At 47.6% G+C, this 14397-nt stretch overlaps 1 protein-coding gene across 1 annotated transcript in view; it reads right to left on the reverse strand.

The window, feature by feature from the left end:
* Window positions 1-1847: 1847 nt before the first annotated feature.
* Window positions 1848-14397, reverse strand: part of CRTAM (cytotoxic and regulatory T cell molecule) — an 18645-nt gene continuing 6095 nt past the window's right edge. Inside the window, exons 2-12 of the mRNA XM_009995026.1 lie at window positions 13814-13960; window positions 10834-10986; window positions 10279-10410; window positions 6631-6801; window positions 5695-5766; window positions 5192-5299; window positions 4369-4440; window positions 3892-3996; window positions 3343-3489; window positions 2437-2520; window positions 1848-1978 (exon numbers count right to left, since the gene is read on the reverse strand). Coding sequence (XP_009993328.1) covers window positions 1848-1978; window positions 2437-2520; window positions 3343-3489; window positions 3892-3996; window positions 4369-4440; window positions 5192-5299; window positions 5695-5766; window positions 6631-6801; window positions 10279-10410; window positions 10834-10986; window positions 13814-13960 — 1322 coding nt within the window. The remainder of the gene's footprint in view (window positions 1979-2436; window positions 2521-3342; window positions 3490-3891; window positions 3997-4368; window positions 4441-5191; window positions 5300-5694; window positions 5767-6630; window positions 6802-10278; window positions 10411-10833; window positions 10987-13813; window positions 13961-14397) is intronic.

Below are 14397 nucleotides of genomic sequence, written 5' to 3' on the forward strand. Positions count from 1 at the left end.
CCCCTGCATGGGCAGGGACACCTCCCACCAGCCCAGGCTGCTCCAAGCCCCATCCAACCTGCCCTTCAACACTGCCAGGGATGGGGCAGCCACAGCTTCCCTGGGCAACCAGGGCCAGGCTCTCACCACCCACACCCAAGAATTTCCTCCTCATGTCCAACCTCAGTCTCCCCTCTCCCACTTTTAATCCATCCCCCCTTGTCCTCTCCCTCCCTGCCCTTGTCCCAAGCCCCTCCCCAGCTTTCCTGGAGCCCCTTCAGGCACTGGAAGCTGCTCTAAGGTCTCCCTGGAGCCTTCTCTTCTCCAGGCTGAACACCCCAACTCTCCCAGCCTGGCTCCAGAGCTGCTCCAGCCCAAGGATCATCTCTGTGGCCTCCTCTGTCCTCTCTCCAGGAGCTCCATGTCCTTCTCATGTTGGGGCCTCCAGAACACAAGCAATGGGGTTACCTATTTCATAAATACATTCTCCTCTTCTCAAAGCCAATGGCAGAAACAACCAGCACAATGTCACCACCAGGCTCACCAGGGAAGGGTTTGTTCTCTGCCAAAACCTGCTTTTGTTTTCTTTTCACTTGGGGGTCACCAAGACTTGGCACTCAACAGCCTGCAGCCCTCCTTGCAAATTAATTTGATTAATTAACCTGCCCTTCAAAACTTCCAGGGATGGGGCAGCCACAACATTCCCTGGGCACCCCCTTCCTCACCACCCTCACCCTCCAGAATTCCCTTGATGACATCCTTCCCAGCAGCTACATCCCGGGCATTTATTTAACTAGGTATTCAAACCCATTTTTTCCCCCAGCATTTTTCTTGCTTCCAATGAGAAATAATAGGTTTCAGTGAGAAAAAAAGACTCACAGCTTTCTGTTGCCGTGTCAGTTTCCTTTATTTTAGGAGCCCAGGGTTATCTTTCTGCAACAGAAAAGGCTGCTGGTGATGGAATGGCAGTCCCAGTGTGTCTCCCAGCTGGCCTGCTGGCAGGTGAGTGGCTTTGTCTCTGGATTTGGGAAGTGCCATATGTAACATTATGCAACCCCTCTTTTGAAGACTTCCATATTCTCAGTTAACACCTCTAGAAACTCAGGAGTCTGTGCAATTGTAGCACCCAAGTGTTTCTGTTTCAGACCCTCTTGCAGACTGGTTTTGCACAGCAGAGAGGGATGTTATCATAGTCCAGGTGAGAAACTGAGGCAAGAGGGAGCAACCTCTTTTGTTTGGTAACACTTCAGACATCAGGATGCTTTTCTGCTTGCTTGAATACAGCTGAACGTCAGGTTTGGGGTCAGAAAGAGGTAATACCAGTCCCAGTTGGTTTGCAACTCCCAGGGTTTCCTGCTCCTTGTAGAGGAGGCAGCCAAGGAGCTACACCCATATCTTCATATCCTGCAGTCGTCAGGCTAAGTGTATGTTCCCTTACCAGGACACTAATTGCTGATAGGACCTGAGATGGGATTCTCTTTCTGGCAGTGGTGAACAAAATCCTCTGAGGATTACAGGGGACTCTGTGTTTATTGCTAATAGGTTTCTAGGAGCAACCAGTCCCATCTACCTGTCCCACTGTTTAAAGAAAAGCAATCCTAATTGGCTCTTGGGTTGAGGGGGGCTGTATTTTGTGGCTGCCCCATCCCTGGCAGTGTTGAAGGGCAGGTTGGATGGGGCTTGGAGCAGCCTGGGCTGGTGGGAGGTGTCCCTGCCCATGGAGGGGAGTGGAACTGGATGATCTTGAAGGTCCCTTCCAACCCAAACCATTCTCTGATTCTGCTCCTTGAAATCACAGGGATATCTGAATGCTGGAATACAAAGAACAGGAAACTGGTGTTTCTGCACATTGTACAGCTTTGTCACTGCTACACATCTGTTTCCTTCCCACATCCAAACAGTTTCTCACTCATTGTGGCAGTTTTGTCTCTTGGATTATTCCATGTTGTTTCCACATAGCCTTCTGTTACATATTGCATGTTGGACTTCTGATTGACAACTGGAAGATAAACACATTTATTACTGGTTTTGTAAAGGGAGGGAGCTGTGCCTGCCTGAAATACATATTACTTAGAATGTTGTAGAAAAAGAAAAGGTACATGCATTCCTAGAAATTGTTAGGGCATCCACCACAGCAAAGACTGGTGTGATCTAATGCAGGTTACACAATGTCCAGGGCACTAGTTTGTTGTAGAAATGATTTAAATACCTCATATTTCAAAATATTTGAAAAGAAAGGGAAGTTTTAACAGTATTTTTACAATAATAATGAGCCTCCTTCTCTTGTACCACCGTTTATGTGCAGCAAGAAACAATGGTGTTGGCAAAGGTCCCTCATTCTTGCCATGTGCATGTTGCAAATTCCTCTCAATAGTAAGAGTAGCTGAAGTCTGCCCTGGCTATGGTTAGTAGCAATGCTCCAACAGGGATTAGTTTATGTTGGTTAAAGCTTTTTACCACGTTCATTTGTCTCATGGCCTGGACTGTCTTCATTTGATTTGGATTTGTAACTCTCCAGTGTCTGCTCTGAAACATCATTTTCTGTGCAGAAAACAAATGTAATTAGGATGGTGGGATTTTTTTCATGACTCTTCTTCACTCTCTGCCTTGAGCATAAAATTCTGAGTGACTACTTATAAAATGGGGGTTCAATCATAGCATCACAGAATGATTTGGGTTGGAAGGACCTTCAAGATCATCCAGTTCCAACCCCCCTGCATGGGCAGGGACACCTCCCACCAGCCCAGGCTGCTCCAAGCCCCATCCAACCTGCCCTTCAACACTGCCAGGGATGGGGCAGCCACAGCTTCCCTGGGCAACCTGGGCCAGGCTCTCACCACCCTCACACTCCACAATTCCCTCCTCATCTCTCACCTCAATCTCCCTCTTCCAGTTTTCATCCCTTCCCCCTTGTCCTCTCCCTCCCTGCCCTTGTCCCAAGCCCCTCCCCAGCTTTCCTGGAGCCCCTTCAGGCACTGGAAGCTGCTCTAAGGTCTCCCTGGAGCCTTTTCTTCTCCAGGCTGAACACCCCAACTCTCAGCCTGTCTCCAGAGCAGAGCTGCTCCAGCCCTCTGATCATATTCATGGTCCAGTCATCCTTACTATCTAAGATATATGCTTAAAACAACACTTTCATTGGCTTGTGTGGCTCCTGTTGTCAGGAGAAGCAAGGCCTGGGGCCATCAGTCACAGGGACCCTTCAAAAGTTGTTTGTAACAAGTCCCAGCCACTGCCTATGGGACGAGGACATTCATTTGAAGGGCTGGAACTCCTGTGTCTTCTCTCTGCTTAACAGGCTCCTCACCTCACCTATCCAGCCCCTTGGAATAAAGCAGCACCAGCTCAGAAAGCCTCATCACCTACCTTTCTTCCACACTCCATGAGCTTTTTTCAGCTTCCTCATAAAAAGCAGGACAATGATGAGCATCACAAAAATCAGAGCAGTCACCAAGATAGGCAGCAGGAGATGATTCTCCTTCTTTTGGAAGCTTTCAGAGTTCAGGTCTTTCTCTGTAAAAGAGGCAGATGTATGTTTGTGTTGTTAAACAGTTTCCTGTGAGCCTCTGGTAACTAAGACAAGAACAACACATCCCAGACCAGGGCAGATGAACATGGTGGGAGTGCAGAAGTCACCTTATTTGACTTCATTTGAGATAATTTTTTGCTACTTACATGAACAAGAAAAACTGGTTGAAATCAGTAAACTCATGCCCTGGCCCAACAAACTGTAAAATTTAGCTGCTTTTTTTTTTCCTTGGTGCCCCAAATGGTTGTGTTTCTGTGGTCTCTGCCCAAGATTGCAAGCACCACTCACATCATTACCATTATGTGGTCAGAGAGAACCAGCTTGGTGTAAAAAAAGCTCACTGGATGTTTGGAAGCTGTCAGGGAAGAGTACTCAGGAGTTCATACCACAGGTGATGGCAGGAATCACTGTCACATTTTCACTTGGTGATGTGGGTTCTGTCCTGGGAAGTTCCTCTTCTGTGGTGTTGCCTCTGAGTGCTGCTTCAGTCCCTGGAGGAATGGAAGAGAGAACAGTATTTGTCTGAGGGGCAAAGGGATGCTTAAGAAATCAGTTTTCCCAGCAGCTCTGAAGTTTGAGGCACCTGGTGCTGCATCAGAAGGGGAATTCTGGAGCCCCAGACCCAGAGCTCTGTGCCCACTGCCCTAACATGCTGGTTTGTTTTCAGAAACAGAAACTCCTCAGTCTCTTACACATGGTTGAACTCAACAGTTCTCGTTTGCAGCCACATGAAACCAGTACTCTTTGTTCATTTTGGGACTTTCCCTGTCCATCAGTTTGCTTTGCTTGCTTGCATATCTCCTCTTCCTAAAGCCAGGTTGGGTTTTCTTGGCATTAATATCCCTGCTGAGCTCAGGTCATACCCTTGGGTACATGATGACTCCATGAACCAACCAATTCTCTATTTCCCTCTGCATCTGATGTTACTTCAGACCCTGCACAAACACAGGGGTGAGCTCTGACTTTCTCTCACACACTGACAATAGTATAATTAATATTAATTTGTAAAACTAGAAGGATAAAGTCAGCTGTGCCTACAAAAGCTTTCCATTCATGAGAGGTTTTCTTCCTTACCAGGTATGTCAGCACACCCAGTGAAAGTCCTGTTAAGAGTCAATCTTTCCATGCATGTTTATCAACATTCCTATGAATTATCAGGATGTAGCCACTGTGTAACTTTTTAAATCACTGATGTAGCACTTTTTAAACAAACATAAGCCAGCAGTTTGTGTGTTTCAGGATGTGACCCTTCTGTAATGTGTGTAATCACGGCTGGAGCAGTTTTAAAAGACTATAAACAAAGAGCTGGTGTATTTCTGAAACAGCCAATTGATTTTTCACTGCAGGGTCTGTCACAGCGGTTTTCCCACCTCGGTGGGTTTTGGCCAACGGATTTGGGCAGGTGGAGCTCTTCATTCTGCTGGAAACAACTCCTGGCTTCCAGAGCTGCTCAGGGAAGTGTTGTTGGACACTGCCACCTACAGCAACCGGCCCGAGAAATCCCAGCCCTGGTTCCCACCGTCGGTCTGGCTGCTAATTGCTGCTGTGCTTCTGCATCTAATGAGGCTTTCATGGCTGTAGAACACAAGCTGCCCACACAAGCAAGAAATGCTCTGGTTTATGTTACATGTTGGTTTGTATTTCTGTCCTGGTTCGGTAAATTCAGGTAACTGTGACTAAACTTACAAGCAGATGTGACATTTGGCTGGAGGTTTTGCTGAGTTGGTGTTGATGTTGAGCTGGCACCTACTGAATCCTCTGCTGCTGCAGAAGGGCTGGTTGGTTGTTCAGATCCTAATGGAAACATCCAACCCCAAACACAGGACAAAGATCAGAAGACACATTTATCTGTTCTCCTTGAAAAATGAAACCTGCCCTTTTTACTCCACACTCCAGGCTGTTCAGGTGCTTCAGTAGATCAATGGTTAGACTGACAGCTCCACCTTCAGCTTCACTGTCTTCTGAATACATTTAATGACATGAAATAAGGAAAAAAGAGAAAGTGAAAGTCTTACCAGCCTGTGGGTTGTAGCTGGGAGTGGAGGCTGTGCTGCTGCTCCGCTCTGACGCTGCTGTGGTCCCTGGGGAAAGAACCAAAGTGGATCTGTAGGCTGTGCAAAGTGTCCCTCGGTGTGGTGGCAACTGGTGGGAGGTGCAGTAATTCAAGAGGCCAAGCAGCTAATGCCTACCTGTAGACTGCTCCTTCTCAGAGACACGTGTATCCACCTCTGGCATAGTTGGTGTAGGATTTGGTTTTGTCGCTGGAAAAAAACCAACACCAGCACAACTGTCAGAGCACCTTGTGAACATTTGTTGAATCAAGGAATCTAAGGAAGAATTCTAACAAACTGATCTGGGTGTGAAGTGATAGGATGAGGGGCAATGGTTTCAAGCTGGGAGAGGGGAGATTGAGGTGAGAGATGAGGAGGAAACTGTGGAGTGTGAGGGTGGTGAGAGCCTGGCCCAGGTTGCCCAGGGAAGCTGTGGCTGCCCCATCCCTGGCAGTGTTGAAGGGCAGGTTGGATGGGGCTTGGAGCAGCCTGGGCTGGTGGGAGGTGTCCCTGCCCATGCAGGGGGTTGGATCTGGATCATCTTTCAGCTCCCTTCCAACCCAAACCATTCTAGGCTTCTATGAAATAAGAACAGTTAGATAAATCCTAAAGATGAGTGAATAGGTGGAAGGCAAACTTACTCTGAGAATTATGAGACAAACAGCTTCAGTGTTAATTTACAATATTCACACTCTGCTGTCTTTCCAGGTGGATGTCTCTATCATGCAGAAGACATGGGAAGCTCACAGACTTTTTTTTTAGAACATAAAATTTGAGTTATCTTGAAAGTTTTAGGACAGACACCACCTGAATCTTAGCAGCAGCACTGGGGAACTGACCTGCCTGGGCTGCTGTGGCTTAATGTTTAATGAATTTTAAGGTAGTTAAGAAGCAGGAAAGAGCCCTAATTCTTGGTTTGGAGTAGTTCTGCCCCAGGTAGGCATCTCATTTAAAAAGAGACTGCACACATGGGGGAGTTGACTGTGGGCTTTTACTTTGCATGTTTATCTGCATAACTTTCACCACTGCAGGGTGGTAAAATGGGCTAGTTTCTGCTGAAGAAGCCTCCAGTACCTATCCTAGAGAGGTCCCCAAACCAGAAAGATGCCATCAAATTCTCTTCTCCCAGTGCTCGGTGGCGAACGATGCAGCTGGCTGAGGAGTTGGGCCCATAGGCCAGGACTGTCAGGGTGCTGGTCGTGCTCCATTTCTTCCCATCAGCTTCTAACTTGTGCTTAGTGTCACCTACACAACAATGGAAGACAATATTTAAGTGTTTTCTAGTCGAGAGCGATTGAATGAAAAACCTCCCAGGCACAATCTGCATGACTTTGCTGTGCTAGAGCAGCACCTGATTGCTGTGCACACGTGGATCCCTGGGTAAAAGGATTTGATGGGAGCCCAAAGGCAGCAAGGTCATGTTTTCATAGAATCACAGCCTGGTGGGGGTTGGAAGGGACCTCTGGAGATCATCTAGTCCAACCCCCCTGCCAGAGCAGGATCCCCTAGAGCAGATCCCACAGGAACACGTCCAGGTTTGAATTGCTCCAGGGATGGAGACTCCACAGCCTCCCTGGGCAGCCTGTCCCAGGGCTCTGCCACCCTCAGAGTCCAGAAGGATTTTCTCCTATTCAGGTCAAACCTCCTGTGCTCCAGTTTGTGCCCATTGCCCCTTGTCCTGTCACTGGGCACCACTGGGAAGAGTCTGGCCCATCCTCCTGCCACCCCCTGCAGATATTGATCAGCACTGATCAGATCCCCCCTCAGCCTCCTTCTCTCCAGCTGAGCAGCCCCAGCTCTCCCAGCCTTTCCTCACAGGCAGATGCTCCAGCCCCTCCAGCATCTCAGTGCCCTGTGCTGGGCTCTCCAGCAGCTCCTTGTCCTTCTGGAACTGGGCAGCCCAGACCTGCTCACAGAGCTCCAGGTGGGGCCTCAGCAGGGCAGAGCAGAGGGGCAGGAGAACCTCCCTGACCTGCTGCCCACACTCTTCTCAATGCCCCCCAGGATGGCATTGGCCTTCTTGGCTGAGAGGGCACATTGTTGGCTCCTGGTCAGCCTGTTGTCCATCACATTTTCCTTCTTTCTGTTTAAGTGCAGACCTTGCTGCACCTCCTGTGCTCAACCCAGAGCCTCTGCTCAGTTTCATGACTTACATGGGGAAACTGTTCTGCAGGGAAATGTCCAAACACCCACCAGCACTTTTAGTCCTGTCTGAACATACTAAATGGCTTTGCTGAGAGCCTCAGCCATGCATTGCCCTCATAGGGAGCTTCAGGGCAAGAACCTGCTGCTTTGCACCTTGACTGAGGTCTAGAAAAGTTATTCTGCTCTGTGATATCCAAGGGCATTGAATTTGTGTCTTAATTTGGGTAGTTATCCCAAAGATTAAAAGTTGTAGTGCAATATTTGTGCATATTGATAAACATGCATGGTAAGTATTGATGTGAAATATTTACATTTGTAATAAATAAACGTTTCTATAACTCTGGGAAATCCTGTGCAAGTCCTTCATCAGCCCTACAAGGCAGGGTTGATCCTTCTCCTTTTGCAGCTCTGGGGAGTTAAACACAGAGATTAATGGTCTTGCCTTCATTAATCATGAATTAGAGAGAGCCATGTCAGTTGTCTGTTGTAGTTCCTAGTCCTCTTGGTAATATTGACTTCTACTTATTGATCTGATAGGGAAAAATAAAGAGACATTTCACGTGACCCTAAGATGTTTACCTTAAATGCCCATGGTGGGACACTGATTTCTACTGTCTATAATGTCTATAGAGGTTCTCTGGGGACAAGCTGATGCCTTCTTTTGGTAACACCCTTATTTTGTAAATGAAAGAAATTCCTTGTTTCCCACTCAGCCTTTACAGATAACTTGCTGTGTCACACAGCCGAGTTATTTCTCAACCCTCTTTTCCATCCCCAGCAGGGTCATGCAGGAACTCCAAAGGATCTCAAAGTGTCTCTGCTAGGAAGGCAATCATCTTTGTCAGCACCACTCATTAATTACAGCTGGTTTGCCCCTGCTGAGCCCTGGTGGAACTCAGGTGCTGCTACTAATTAAGCTGTATTAGCTCCTTTCTGATTCCTATAAATATTTACAGTAAGTGATTAGAGCTGTGAAGGGAGAGCAGAGAGGTGTTTGTTGGGGTTGGTTGCTCTTAGGAAAAAGCTAAGGCAGAAAATTTGAGAAATAGTGAATTTCAGGTATTTTTCTCTGTTGAAGACTGGAATTAATGCCTGCAGGAAGCAGGACACCCATGCTAGTGCAAACAAACTGGGCCCAGAACCAAGCCCAAGTACTCACAGGGAAGGCAGGTGAAATGATGTTCTGCTCCCCAGGACCTCCCCCCAAAGGCTTCCCAGGCTGCTGCTGCAGCAGGAGACACAAGGTAAGTCCCCCTTTTTGTTTGGTGAAGTGGAGAATATGTGTGGTTGGCTTTACGTGTGGTGGGATGTGTTCAGTGCCTGGGTGGTGTGGTGTTGTAAATAGATTTTTATCAAGCTGGGCTTGAGGTTGTTTCCAGTTTGAGGCAACCCCTGCTCTTAAAGTGCTGGGGAAAAAGTGTGTGATAACTTAGAGGTGACGTGGTGTTTCCCTGAGCATCTTCAGAACCTCACAGCTGGTATTTCCCTGGGCATTTCTAGCCATACACTGCCCAGGCTTTTCCCAAAAGCATTTGGGATTTTACAACCTGTTTTTCTAAGGCTCACACGTGGCTCAGAGCACCTCTCTCCCTGCCATGGCTTTCATCTGGCTCACTTACCAGCTGTACTGCTTCTCCTCAGCACAGCTCTCTCAAGCATAGGGGTTTGGGTGGTTCCATTAATGCCTCTGTACCTGGCAGCCTGCATTTTTTTGTTAGTTTGGAATTCCAGCTGAATTCAAGCCAGCACACTTCTTGTCTTCTGGAGCTCTTAGTTTAAAAAAAGCTATCTGGAGGGGGTGGGGGAAAGATTATAGGCTGAGCTTTGACTGTGGCTTGATGCAAAATACAAACAGCAGCTTGTTAATGCATTAATATACATTTGCATCTAAGGGTATTTTCCTCACACCAATACAGAAGTGCATTTCCTCTCTGCTGTGCTATAGTTACAGCAAGGCAGGTGGTTATTATTAGAACACAGCCTTTGAAGCAGCTATTTGTATAGTTCACACATTAGGTTGAGCTACATGGTGGCTCTGCTCCTCTTCACGTCTGGCCACCATGACGTGTTGCAGGGTGATGTGACTTTTCTGGGCTCTCTTCTTGCCTCTGCTGCTGAGCTGCCTGGCTCTGGAGAGGTTAATGAGAGAGAGAGGCTGCTGGGGAGTGTGTGTGCTCAGCCAAGCTGAGGAAAACCTGCCTCCTGGTAACAACATGGGAAATAGTGGTCATGGATGTGTTAACCGGATGGGGCTTTGAAGCTTGTGCTTCTGGAGTTTTGGTTCCATTTTATTTTGGTGGGATTTTGCTCCAGGCTCTCAGGGGTGTTGGTGTGCTCAGTGGTGCTGTGTCAGCAAAGCAGCTGGGCCCTCTCCCTTGCACAAACACTGGAATTTAGTGCTGACTTTTCTCCAAACCTGCACCATGGGGGCCCAGTTCTAACTCAATGAGTGGAGGACGAATGGTTGTCCCAGCTCATGTGTTGCAGAAGGTGTTTCACCCTCCAGAATTTTTCTATGTGCCCAAGGCTGCTGATAAGATATTGTTAGTGATCAATCCCTGCTCCTTGAACACTTACCAGGGAGCTCTATCCCGTTGTCCAAAAGCCAGGAAACCTGGGGCTGTGGTTTGCATCCTTGGGTGTAGCAAGACAGTATAATAGTTCTTTCTCTGCCCTGGGACACTTCCAGTACTGGATTAGAAGGAGCAGCTGCAGCAATAAGATTTAGAATCAGTTATTGTACATCTTTCTACTTGGTTTTGCAAATGGCTGCATACACAGGAGTGTTTGGGAGGGGACTGAGTTAAAAGCAGGGTTGTGTTGTGTGAAGCACCATGGAATTGCATGTTAATGTGCAGGTCTGGAGTTGAGGAGCTGCCTTTGTTGTTCTGACTGTGAGAAAAAAACTTCTGGACTCTGAGGGTGGCAGAGCCCTGGGACAGGCTGCCCAGGGAGGTTATGGAGTCTCCATCCCTGGAGACATTCCCAACCTGGCTGTGTTCCTGTGGGATCTGCTCTAGGGGATCCTGCTCTGGCAGGGGGGTTGGACTAGATGTCCAGAGGTCTCTTCCACCCCCCACCATAATCACTCTGTGATTGTTTCTCTGGAACAAAGCAGCTGCAAGAACTTACCTAATACTTCAACAGTCTTGTTCTTGCTTTTGAATGGGATGCTGTAGTAGAAGCATCTATAGATGCCTTCATCATGCACTGTTACATTAGACAGCTGGATGGTCAGTTCATCCTTTGAATACTGGACAAGTTTGTACCTCCGATCTCTTAAACCTGCAAAGAAAATAAAACCCAGCATGCTGTGTGTGGTGGTAGATAAGAGGAAGGCAGATAATCAACAATGAAAGGATAGTTTTCCTAATCCTGGTCTTTAAAGTCATCAACACTTAATGTAAAGTAGCAGTTCTGGCCTAAAGTTTTCCTAGTTGGTGCTGTGCTAGAAAAGGGGCAGCAATAAATAAAAGAAGAGGCAACAATAAACCAAAGAAGGGGCTGTGTGTGCTGCCAGTGGGGATAATGCCATGTTTTTTTCTTGCTTTTATTCTTAGAGTCTTATTCCTGGGGTTCCAGGAATTAGAGCAATTTGGGTTCTTTAAGTGTCTAGATGGATAGATATAAGCAAACCTTGGGGTGTGAGGACATGATATGCAGTCAGAAAAGTGGTGTGCCCTCTGAATACAGGGCATAGATGCATGAATTGGGGACCTTTCCCTTCCCTGTTTCCCAAGCCTTAATTTGCCCCTGAAAAAAAAAATCACTTCCCCTCTCTGGGTGTATTTTGAGATATCTGAATGAACACCCTGGTCAGCACTCCTCTTGCTATTAACTGCTTATTAATTGGCTGCTTTGCTTCTCATATCTTTGCCTAATTACCTTGATTTGAATGAGATCATCTCCGAGGATGTTTGCACCCTGCTTTGCAGTCTCCTTTCTCTCTCAACTTTCTAGTCTTTGCTTCATCCCTCCTTCTGGATGACCCATGGGAGTCCTGGGGGCCCACAAATCACAGTTTCTTTCCCCACAGTTGCAGTACAGGAAGTGTCACTTTCTGCCCTTAAATTGAACTGAAACTGGGGACATGCACCACTCATGAGGGAGAATAAAACCTCAAACTCTGTATTTTTAATTCTTTTTTTAGCTGAGGTCTTGTAAAAATAGAGAGTTGGGAGAAAATCACAGTAATATTATAATTTATGGAAGTGATTAGATACTCAAGGGTTTTGAAATCACCATGATATAGAACTCATAGGTAGCTTGTCATGTTTGTAGCTCCAGTGAGGCTGGAGGGAACTGATTCATGAAGTGGTTTATTGGAGAAGTGATGGGACAGATTCACAGGGGTGACTAGAATAAAAAAAGTCCATGTGCAGTGTCAAGCTTGGTTCCTTTCTAAGGGAGGACTTTTTATTTTGTCTTGCAAAAGGCAAACATTCCATGTGCCTGATCTACTGAGGGCTCAAATGAATTCAAAATTCAAATGTAAAAAATGCTTTGCAAACCCTGGTTCTTGGGGGTGTTGCATTGGGTGTCTTAATGAAGGATAACTGTGGGATGTTGAGACTTTGGGTTGAATCCTCAGGTGATTTAAGGCAGATCCTGGTTTGTTTACTTGGGTTAGGTTCTGCTCCTGTAGGCACCAGGGGTGTGTTCTTAGCCTTATTAAATTGTTGTGTCAACTCAGCAAAACTTCAAGTATCAAAAGGACTAAAGCCATTAAAAGATGAAATGTTTAAAACTGGATTTGGGCAGAATCAAGTCTCTTAGTCCAAAATTGGCACAGAGAATGTTTGTGGCTGTAGCCAGGGCCCTAGAAAACTTGGAGAAATGAAGAAATTCTTGTTACTCTTGCCTGCTTCTATGGTGTAAAATACTAAGAACAAACATACAAAAAATAGGTGTGATGGAGAGGTCTTGCAGTTTTGGGGTGTATGATGGGACTAATAGATTAAAAGATGGGAGAGAAATCCCTGTCATAGACTGCTGTGGGTTTTGGAAGCCTGGATGGCAAAGCAGCACAGGGTGGGTTGCAAGAGTCCTGTTTCTCATACTGATCAGCTGTAGGTGGCTCAGCTCTGAGGGGGTTTGGATCACATTTTAATCTATTGGCTGATGTGTATTATATTGAGAATACTGAGCTTGGGATCCTGGATTCCACAGGAGACAGTTCCCAATGCATGTGTATAATTGTTAATTAACGCTCATCCCACTTGCTGTTGTAACTGAGTAAATAGCAACAGTTCCTTGTGACATTTGTCATTTAGAATTAGTGGCAATAATTGTGGGAAATATTAGTAGGCTGATTGGATGTGGGTGGAAGACCTGGGGGTTGGGATTCCCAGAGCAACTGAAGTGGACCCTTAGTTCCTGGGCAGCTTCAATGGGAGTTGAGTACCAGTGTCATTTGGATAAGTCCCAGTTGTTATTCAGGGCTTTAATTATCCCAAAGGCTTTAACAAGCAGGGATGCTGACTAGGTACTGTAAACATGGGGAAGAGCAAAGCAGCCCTCATAGAATCATGGAATGGTTTGGGTTGGAAGGGACCTTCAAGATCATCCAGTCCCACCCCCCTGAATGGGCAGGGACACCTCCCACCAGCCCAGGCTGCTCCAAGCCCCATCCAACCTGCCCTTCAACACTGCCAGGGATGGGGCAGCCACAGCTTCCCTGGGCAACCTGGGCCAGGCTCTCACCACCCTCACACTCCACAATTCCCTCCTCGTGTCTCACCTCAATCTCCCTCTTCCAGTTTTCATCCCTTCCCCCTTGTCCTCTCCCTCCCTGCCCTTGTCAGAAGTCCCTCCCCAGCAGAAGAGCACCCAGCATTTCAGGCACGTTCACTCCTGTGTCTCTTGTAAGGCATGAGTGTGTTTTTGTGCTAATCTCTTCTCACTTCATTGCTCCAACCTCTGGTGCCAGACCAGTCCTGTGGGTGTTTCCATTTCATCACCCTCCTGCCAGGCAGGGGCTGAATGAGAGCCCATCAGGAGGGCTTGGGTAGCAGGTGAGTCAGGCTGCTCAGGGGTGGGAGCTGGGAAAGCCCAGTGCTCAGTGACCCCCCTAGCCCCCATGGGAAGTGCTGCTTTCAGGTTTCACACTTACCCCGCTGGCTGTTCAGAAAAATGGCAAAGCCCTGAGGGTTCAACCACTGCCGGGCAGAGCTGCTGTCACTGCTGAGGGTGCAGGGGAGATGCAGGTCTTCTCCTTCCTTTAGAGTTGTGGTTTCACTGCCAGCTCCTGGAAGATCCCCTGCCAGAGATGAGGGGGGGAAAAACAAGTGTTAAAATGTGAGGTGAAGTGGCAGGGTGTTGCACAGAGCCATGTGGCAACTTTTAGTTCTCTGAACTGGAGCAGCTCTGCTCTGGAGCCAGGCTGGGAGAGTTGGGGTGTTCAGCCTGGAGAAGAGAAGGCTCCAGGGAGACCTTAGAGCACCTTCCAGGGCCTGAAGGGGCTCCAGGAAAGCTGGGGAGGGACTTGGGACAAGGGCAGGGAGGGAGAGGACAAGGGGGAAGGGATGAAAACTGGAAGAGGGAGATTGAGGTGAGACATGAGGAGGGAATTGTGGAGTGTGAGGGTGGTGAGAGCCTGGCCCAGGTTGCCCAGGGAAGCTGTGGCTGCCCCATCCCTGGCAGTGTTGAAGGGCAGGTTGGATGGGGCTTGGAGCAGCCTGGGCTGGTGGGAGGTGT

This window comes from Chaetura pelagica, unplaced genomic scaffold (assembly GCF_000747805.2).
Source record: "Chaetura pelagica isolate M959 unplaced genomic scaffold, ChaPel_1.0 scaffold113, whole genome shotgun sequence".
Classification (NCBI taxonomy): domain Eukaryota; kingdom Metazoa; phylum Chordata; class Aves; order Apodiformes; family Apodidae; genus Chaetura; species Chaetura pelagica.